This window comes from Quercus suber, unplaced genomic scaffold (genome assembly GCF_002906115.3).
Source record: "Quercus suber isolate HL8 unplaced genomic scaffold, Cork oak 2.0 scaffold_96, whole genome shotgun sequence".
Taxonomy (NCBI): domain Eukaryota; kingdom Viridiplantae; phylum Streptophyta; class Magnoliopsida; order Fagales; family Fagaceae; genus Quercus; species Quercus suber.
Genome location: NW_027069561.1, coordinates 389,548 through 400,093, shown reverse-complemented (window position 1 = coordinate 400,093; position 10,546 = coordinate 389,548). Strand labels below are relative to the sequence as shown.

Sequence of the window (10,546 nt, the reverse complement as noted above, 5' to 3'; positions counted from 1 at the left end):
TGTATTCACACAAATCCGAGTTTTCATTATCCACACATAATTTTCTAATAAAAATATTTCATTACTTTTTTTTAATCTAATAGTGGTATGCAAATAAATTTTTGCAAACTATATTTTTCATCATCTCATTTTTATTCTCAATAAAAAAAAACAAAAACAAAAAAAAGAATTTACTAGTCCTCGATCAATTTTTCAACCCAGAAACCAAACATCATGAGTAAAAATTAAGATCTTTTCTATCACTCAATTTTTTTTCCTTCATATTTTTGATCACCGACTTTTTAACACCCAACCAAATGCATCCATAATGCAACGTGTGTATTTCTCTTATAGGTCACACCCGGGTCCTGCTTCTAGCTACCATTCTGTGTGATTAAGATGCAAGTGAATAACGTCATGTGATGTTTACTAAAAAAAAAAATCAGGTCATGTGTGTGTGGATCATATTTCTCGTCACAAAGACTAAAAACAAGTCAAGACAACGTCAATTATTTATGGGGTGTGGACCTTCATCTCGACTGTTTGTTTTCACAGGACAGCTTGTGAAGTTGAATAGTAACAACCTTAATAATTGTTGCCCTGAGTGAAAAAAGGCAATGGCAATGGTGCTTGTTGGTTTGTACCAATAATGCACAAAGTAATGACAAATAAATGCGACAGTTGTATGTTGTCAGAAAAGACGTCATGGTTATGACGTAGAGAAAATAAGGGTTGGGGGGTTCACTCAATAAATAGGAGGGCAAGAAGGTTTTGAGAATTGCTATGAAGTGTACAGAAGTGGAAGATTGTTTCTTCGATGAGTGAGTTTAAGCTATGAGTGAGAAGAGAGAGAATCAAATAGTCTTAGCCTTGCTTCGTTGGACATGATCTCTATCATATTCTGCTGTTTCTTGGAGTAAAGTTTAGAAGGCTGAAGCATTTTCTTTCAAATACAATTTGCAGGTTCTTTGCTCCGTCCTTTCACTTTCTTTTTGTTTAAATAAAATTTGCAGGTGGCTGGTTCTTTACTCCTTCGTTTCACTGTAATTTTGTTCTACAATATAAAGTTCGCCAAAATTTGATAATTTAGGTTTTTTTTTTTTTTATTTTTTTATTTTTTTATTTTTTTTTTTTAATTTAGTAAGTAATTGAGTTCATAATTTAGGAGACGCTATTCTCCACACACGCACACAAAATAACAAAAAGGTTTAAGAGTTGCATTTTTTCCCTTGTTTTTTTTTTTTTTCGTTGGAGGTAGGTTTGTGTCGATATCAATTTGTTCAGTCACTTAAATTATTTTCAATTATTTACATTGATAATTTAGTTTGTTTGTTTGTTTTTTTTTTTTTTTTTTTTTTTAGTTTAGTAAGTAATTGAGTTCATAATTTAGGAGACGCTATTCTCCACACACACGCACACAAAATAACAAAAAGGTTTAAGAGTTGCATTTTTTCCCTTGTTTTTTTTTTTTCTCGTTGGAGGTAGGTTTGTGTCGATATCAATTAGTTCAGTCACTTAAATTATTTTCAATTATTTACTAAAAGGATTGACTGCAATTTACACGATAAATACAATTAATGAAAAAGAAAATGTTATTTTTTTTTTTGGGTATCCCAATAATTTAGGGTCCGTTTGGATAGTACTTATTGTTGTTGAAAGTTGATAAAAACTGATTATTGCTGAAAACACTGTAGCAAAATAATTTTTAAATGTGTGAATAGTGTTATGGGACCTACTTTTAATATTAAATATTGCATGAACAGTGCATGAACAGTGCGTGAACAGTGCACGCACAGTATACGCACAATGTATTTTGTCCCCCCAAAGTCAACAAGTGTGGCAAAAAAAAAAAAAAAAAACGCACAGGAGGAAAACGTACCACAACTAAACCTTCTATCCAAACCCACACTTAATATAATATGTAGGATATTATCATTTACACCCTTAAATTGTACTCTTTTTACACTTACTCTAGATAGTATGAGAATGCACACTTATTAAACTATACATTTTTTTTTATACCTTCCATCGTAAACTATGATAATACACATTTCACTCTCCTAAACTATACAACTTTTACACTTGTTCCTTTAAAATATGAAAATACAAGATTTCATCACTAAACTATTACTCATAGAATGGGGGGCTAAGTGTTACAGGGTTAAAAATTTAGGCCTAAGTGGACCCTTTCAAAATTTATGGGGGCAAGTATTATACATGAAATAATTTAGAGGGAATAAAATATCTATTCTCATAATTTATGGGGTAAGTATAAAAGAAGGTAAAATGTAATTTCTCATTTAATATAGTATATGGGCATGCATGACACCCTAGAATATAGGAAGGAAAAATACTATATAAGAATTAAATAGAAACTTCAAATATCACCTTGATTTGATAAAAACCAAGATTTTTGAATAATAGTTGCTACGTCCACAAAATTTTTACAATATTTTCACAATAAATCATAGGTGATTAATTGTTAGTAGTTCCAATTTGAAATTAAGATTACTTTTTTGCCCCAACAATAACAAGTTGCCGCTTAAAATTTACTGTAAAAATGTTGTGAAAATATTGTGGATATATTATTTCTCTTTTTGAATTATCAAGAAAATTTGTCCAATTGAAAATAAGTAGTTTCCTAGAATATATTTTCAATTTAAAATACTTTTGAGTGGAAAATATTTTATGTCGAAACCAACAGAGTTCAAACCTTTTTTTTTTCCTTCCCATTATGTCTACACAAGCTACGGGTCGTGTCCATTTATCTATTATCTTACTCTGTAAATTGCTTAAGAAGTCATCTGCGTCTCATATGCTTTTACATGTATAGGTGTTAGATTGTAATTGGCTAGAGTTCTTAAAGTAGTCGTTTGAGTTTGTTAGAAGCTGTTATTAATGTTCTAATGGCTAGTTACTTAACTTAATGGTAGCCTCTGTTTTCATTGTATAAAACAAAGGAACTTTTTACAGATTAGTCGATTTAAAGAACTCAATCTTTCATTCTGATCTACTTGCTCAATTAATCTTCTCTGCATAGTTTTAGCACATTCCAAGTGAAGTTTTTCACATATATAGTTGGGAAATTATGCTTGCAATTTTGCTCGCCGTCTTCCTTTTAAAACTTCGAATCTCGTCTTCACCTAACATTATCTCCATGGTAACTTGACATGCGCTTTTCTCCATGAAAATCCTCAGTGGAGTCTGAAACCAAATCAGATTGCCATCCGGTAATCTTGAGTTTATGGTGTATTCAGTATTGTTTCTGCCTTACGTGGTAAGGATTTCATGACTAGATCATATCCTTGCTACATCATCTATTAGGGCCCGGACTTGTGCTTCTTATAATAAAGGCGGTGGTGGTGAGCAGGTCTATATATATATATATATATATTCTCAGAAAAGATAGAAGAAGATACCGAGATGTGACAAATAGATATATATATATATATATATTAGATAATTGCCATATGCTTCTAATCTCACAATTCGAACAATTTCTACATTAAACTACTAAGTACTTTGTGCATGGAACAATACTAATTAAGGTACAAGACTCTTGCCATGAGCAACTCTATAGGTTGTGGGTGTTGGTAGTGAGTTGTCCCCTACCCCTCCCCCATATTTTAAATGATTTCCCGTTCTCAATTCTCCTACAGCTTGATCCTTTTCCACACACAGGACGATTTGGTTTACACCACCATGAAGGAGCAATATGATGCAAAGTACCTAGCCTTGAGAGCTTGGTGTACATAGTAAGATATGGGTGTTTTATAGAATTCACTTATCTCAAAAGTTTAAACTATCGGGAAAATTAGTTATTTAACATGCTATCAAAATAGGAGATCCTGACTTCTATTTATGTCTCCTCCACTTTACCTCCCATTTAGAATCTTACATGTTATGCCTCACTTATTAAAAAGGAGTTTCAATTCACACGTGAGGAGAAGTATGTGATTAAATGATTAAATTTATTATATTTCTATAGCTTATACTTTTGAGAGAATTAATGATTTAACCTCTACAAAGCATGAATACTGAGGCACGCTATGCACTCCATTTTGCCCAATAAATCTTCCTCTCACCCTTCTTCTAAATCCACAAAACATTTTTGATCACCATCTTGTCATAAAGAATTAAGAGTGATTGAAACAACTCATGGCATATGTACGTATGGATCACTTGAACTATGGCTTTGATTAGAATATTCTATTGCGTATGTGATAGAATCTTTTATCTTTGAAAAAAATTCAGTTTTCTGAGTGGCAAATGAGTGCGAGTAAGCCCAAGTATTTGCCCAAGCTTTTACTTCATTAGATGCCAAACTCAGCTTATATTTTCTCTCAGATGTCCCTCTACATGTTCCTGTTGAAGAATGTCGATGTTTTGTCTCTATTCATCTTTTGGTCCAATTCTTCTTCATAGTCCTATAGAAATCTCATGTATTTTCTACCTTGTTTTGGAGGCAAAAGAGAATATTATCATCAATAAAGAATAGGTGTGAGATTTTTGGTCCATACCTACTAATTGTGACACCCTAGAGAGTTCACCTTCTCGTTTGCTTTTTAAATTAACCTTGAAGATGCTTATTGACACAACAAGAACATACATATCCCTTATCTCAGGCCTCTAGAAAGTTTGATATACCCCTTTGGATCTGTATTGATTAGTAAAAAATAGGTTACATAATCATGTAACACAGTCCATGATTAGAGAGATCAAGTTTGCATGGAAGCTACTTTCCTCATTGTTTGCCCAATAAAACATCATCATTCTACCCTATCATATGTATTACTCACGTCAAGTTTTAAAGCCATGTACTATGTCTTGCCTAAGCTTAGCCTATTCAAGTGATTATTGGTTTCGTAACTAAAGATCTATTTGAAATCTACTTATTTTGCTGAAATTGAAAACTTTTTACTAAAAATATTGTAAATAAAGGTAAAAGTTAGCTAAAATAGTACAGTGGGATCCATGAATGGTACCAAAAAGTGTAGTAAGACCTATAAATAATAGCAAAAATAAGTTGAATAGTAAAATAAGGTAGCATCTTTCATCAATGCCAAACTCACACTAAGTAGAACTCAATTTGTTATTTGTCACCCCTATATAAAAGGACTTTGGCTATGTATGTGTGTATTTTAATTCAATTGCCTAAACATTTATCTTTCAATCTTGGTTTGTGTGTTCAGATGATGATGTGATAACTACAAAAGATATGTATATGGGGTTGGGGTTGGGGTTGGGATGGAACTTAGACAAATTGTCATAATGCTATATTATCTCATGTTTCACATATATGTATCATCAAATACAAATCTTGTTTCATCTTTTGTATTATATATTATGTTTTACTAATCACAATTTATCATGTATTTGTTTAATTTTCCTTATAAAATAAAAAATAATTAAAATGAAAAAAAAAAAAAATCAAACACATAATATACCTTAATTAGTGGAACATAAAATAAAATACAAAAAGGACATAGGATTTATATTATATATCCTCTGTTTAATAGTTTGTGTATCCTACAATTGTGAGACACAGGATTACATATCTTTTGCAATAAAAAGTCTGATGGTAATAATAGAAGCTATTCCAAATGGTGCCTCTTGGAATAAGTTTGGGTTTAGACTGTTTAGTGATTTTATTGTTATGCTAATGATTGTTGTTTGTTTATCATTAGGAAAAAAGGAACCTGGTATATGAAAAAGATGTCCACGTCTGATGCTGATAGTTCAAATGGAAAAGAAGTTCAATGCTCAGAGTTTATCATTGACGTTAAAGATGTCGAGCCCGCCCAGCGGCATCCCAAGTGTTGCATCTACAAGGTCCCCAACAAACTTCGCGAGGTAAAGGAAGAAGCCTACACTCCAAAGCTTATTTCAATAGGCCCTGTTCATTATTACAACAAGAAGGAACAGGACAACAACAAGGAACAGACAACAAAAAGGAACAGGACCACAAGAAGGTACTGGAGAATATGGAACGTTTGAAAAAAAGATATTTCAAGGAATTCTTTTGCCAGACACTTGTAAAGGCCAGGAGGAATTTGCAAACATCATTGAGAAAAGAGAAAAGAATATCCGCCATTGTTACGCAGATGATATCTCATCTTCTTTACCTGAGAAGGCAGAATTCGTGAAAATGATTCTATTGGATTCTATCTTTATCATTGAGCTCTTCTTGAGGACTGCTGCAAGGGAAGGATATGAAAAGGATGATTATATATTAAGTAAACCATGGCTGGAGGAAGGCATAAAGCATGACTTGATATTACTTGAGAATCAACTTCCATTTTTTATTCTTGATGATTTATATCGTCACATTGGAAGGTTTCCAGGCTTTCATAATTCATTTCTTAACCTTGCCTGGAGTTACTTTTTTCCCAATGACAACTGCAAGAACATCCCAAGAGAAGGAAGTAAAACATTTCACTGATTTGCAGAGATATTTCTACTATTCACCCAAATTGAAAAGTAGTGACAGTATTATTGCACATCTATATAGTGCAACAAAGCTGGACACGGCAGGATTGAATTTCAAGAAGTGGGAGAAAAAACCACCAGAAGAAGATAGACGTTTGCTTGACATTCAAATCAAGAATCCAAATCCCTCGGAAATTTTTCCATGCTTCAATTGCTCATGGCTCTTGCATTGCTTACCTTGCTTGAAATGCTTTTGGTGCTTGAAACGTATGCAAACTAGCTTGGTAATCCCACCCTTTGTGATAAATCATGGAACTGAACACATTTTCCGAAACATCATGGCCTTGGAGCAGTGTCATTATCCAAAAGAAGCTTACATATGCAATTATATCGTGCTATTGGATTTTCTTATAAACACTAGAGACGATGCGGAGTTGCTTGTTGACAAAAAGATTATTGTTCACTCGCTAGGCAGCAATAAAGAAGTTGCCAAAATGGTTAACAAACTTGGCAAAGAAATTGTGGAAAAAATTCATGTTACCTTAAGGTCGCTAAAATCTTAATGAACATATGAAAACTGGTGGAATAAAAATATCGCATCCTTGAAAACGTATATTTCCGTGATATTTGGAGAGGCACCGCAACTTTCGTTGGAATTATAGTCCTGCTTGTTACTTCGGCAATTTCTTAGGCCTTTTGTCTATCGCAAATAAGTTCCTTTACTATGGTACTGTAATATCAGTTGGAAATCTGTCTTTGCTTGTAGCTGTTTTTGAAAATAACTGTGATTAAGTTTAGCTTGTGATATCCTTTCTTTCCTAACAAGTTTTACTTTTGACTTATACATATTGCATGTTTCAAAGGTTATTTCAACACCCATCCATAGTCTGCATTTGGGCTAATAAGTTTGTAGCCTGTAAAAGAGTTATATCCTCCAACAATAATACAAATTAGAGTAAGATAGAGATCCAAACTTTTTACAAACAATTTTACAAATTGCAGATATGTGAGTGTATTGGTAAATAAAAAAATATTATTAATGATGGACCTAGATGAAAACTAATAAAAAACTGACCCATCAACATTTATAAAATTTTTGTAAAATAGTTTGTAGTTGTACATTATTCTACAAATTATCTACCTAACTATTTGTGTTCCACCATATACTTCTTGATTACAACTTGTTATATATTTCGTTTGACTTTCCTTGTAAAATAATTAAAGTATAAAATGAAAAAAATTCAAACACACCATAAGTTGTAATTGGTGCACAAAATGTACACACAAAAAGTGGAAGACAAATTTGTATTCGTGCACATTATTTTAGTGGCAGACTTCCGTGATCCATCATGTTAAAAAAGTGCCACTAACTGTAAGGTTTGGGTGGGGCATATACAAAGCCCAAGAAATAGATGTCCCAAAACCTATGGGCTTGAAATTTCTCCTATCTATTAGTGGGCTTTAGACCCAAATATTTGACCTCATACAAACGAACTAAACGATTCGCTAATTGACCCGTCAAGCTAGATGGCTATTCCTAAGTTGGCTAGATGACCCGCACGGNCGATCCATCATGTTAAAAAAACAGCCACTTAATGTAAGGTTTGGGTTGGGCGTATACAAAGCCCAAGAAATAGATGTCCCAAAACCCATGTGCTTGAAATTTCTTATCTTATTAGTGGGCTTTAGACCCAAATATTTGACTGCATACGAACGAACTAAACGATTCGCTAATTGACCCGTCAATCTAGACGGTGTATTCTTAAGCTTGGCTAGATGACCCGCACGGACGCACCCCAACTCGGGCTACATCAGGGCCTGCTCAATGTGCTTTAAGACATATGGGGACAACTTTAAGAGAAGCATTTTTTTTTTTTAATATTTTAATATAAATTAAATAATATTTATTTAACTATATATATATTATTTAAAATCTATTTTTCTTGATTTTCAAGATACAAAATTACTAATTAAGTCTTTGTATTCAAATTTTGCTAATATTATATTTTCAATTTAATATTGCTATCCAATTAATTTTTCTTGCAACAAGTTGAACTAAAATAGAATTTTATCAACTTTAATTTTTAAAACCTTGTTTTATAAACGCAATTGTAACATGTATTATTAGTAATATTTTGTTAATTAGTTTTTATATCAAAAGAGTCGTCAATACCAATATGCCGTTTCAAAATTAAATTACCGTTACTACTACTATGATTTTTTTTTTTTGTGTATTTTGCTTTAGTCAATGATTAATGTCATCAATTGAATATTGAAATTTCAAGTTCTTGTAGTCTAAAAGTATGCATAAAAAAAGGTTTATGGATCAAATAATAAATACAATTGGCATAAAATTTGACATATGTATTAAAAATATAAAGAACATGCAATAATCCAACAATTAAATTTTCAAAATTTGTAGTCATATTAATATTTTTTAGTAAGATTTATTTTATTTTATTTTTATTTTAATTAGAGTTGTAGCCAAAATTTGTCCAAAATTAAAATAGCATTTTAAAATGGGACTAAACTTTGAAATTTTTGAAAAAATGGTTCAAACTTTTCACACTTCCTTCAAAGACATTATAAATTCACTCAATATTCATTGCATGTACAAGTTCATATGGGCTTATTACCTCTTTCTTTTAAATGAAAAGCAATTTAATATTAATTTTCTCATGCCAAAAAAATAAAAGAGAAACTACAACAACGACAACAAAGACAAAGATTTGATTTATGGGAGGGGGATTCTGTTGGCTTGATTTCAATTTTGTGTCCATAGGCCCAATTGATTTAGACTATGGACAAATTTCTCACTTTTAAGATCATTTTTGAAAAATAATTTTTGAAGACATATTTTGAAAAGGAAAACTTCTTGAGTTTTTGAAAAGTTACATTTTAATTTTGTATAGGAAATTTTTTTTTTATTGGGTTTTTGAAAAGAGAAATTATTATTTGAATTTTTGAAGGAGAGAGTATTCTCTTAGATATTTTAAAAGATATTTTGAAAATCTCATGACTTTTTGGCTATGAGATGATATTTTCAAAAAGGGTCCAAATTTTGATGGTTGTTTATTATAAATAAATTATGGAAATGATTTGGAGAAAAAATGGAATTTTTGGGAATAGGTCAATAACTCTTACTGATTTGGAAAATTATTTTTGAAAACAAGTCAAAAAACTATTTTGGAAATGATTTGTAACACTTGTTTTGAAAACAATTTATGAGAATTCTTTTGAAAGAGAGAATGTGGATCAAGCCATTTGATGTAGGAAAATGGGATTACAATACTAGCTAAAAAAAAACAAAACCCCATTACAAGATAATACCAAAAATCCCAAAGGTAATAACTACATGCAATTAAACATTTATATTAATCGAAAAAATGATAATCAAAACATGTAGCCAATGCACCCAAGCATGTAATTATATGCTTATTCCAAATGGAAAAATAATTCAATCATACTAACATCCAAACGTGTTAATCATGCTTATTTCGAAGTAATTGGACCTATACAATTGGATTAATTAAAAACTTGGCTGATTAAATAAAAATGGGGTTTGAATAATTTTTTTCCCAACACTTAATTACTACATCCTAAGCCTACTCAAAAGATCTTGGACCATTAGTTACGATTACAACACTAAAAAAGCACGACTACCTTACACCATGCTCTAATCATTTCCTTGTTCTTTCTATTGTCTCCTTCGAGGTCCCCTAAGAATTCCAACCCAACGTTAGGCTGCCCATTGATCCTTGAGCCTTTGCCTAATCTAAGTAAGGGTAAGGAGGTCGATACGGCGAGACAAGGTTGAAACCTTGTCTCGCCATAGAACGTTTTGAAGAGTGGTGTTAGCAGTAGATGAGCATTACACTAAGTTGGACCTCCTGAGCCATTACATAAAATGAACCACAATAATATTATCTCCAACCCAAAAAAAAAAAAAAAAAAAAAAAAAAAAACCNAAAAAAAAAAAAATAACCGCACCATATATGACACTGTTACTTCCTTAAGTTAGAGCATCCACAGTAGTTCATCCATTTTACACATCCATTTTTACACTAAAAACCTAATTTTTCTATTTTACATATTCATTTTTACAAAATACCCACATCAGTTCATCTATTTTATCACT

The 10,546-nt window shown here is 31.6% G+C and overlaps 1 protein-coding gene across 1 annotated transcript; it reads left to right on the top strand.

Annotated features, from left to right (window-relative positions):
* Window positions 1-534: 534 nt before the first annotated feature.
* Window positions 535-7,099, top strand: LOC112039150 (uncharacterized). The gene is given in 3 exon segments (XM_065774653.1): window positions 535-942; window positions 5,667-7,011; window positions 7,014-7,099. Coding segments are annotated over 2 exon segments (807 nt in total). The 5' UTR covers window positions 535-942; window positions 5,667-6,290.
* Window positions 7,100-10,546: the final 3,447 nt, after the last annotated feature.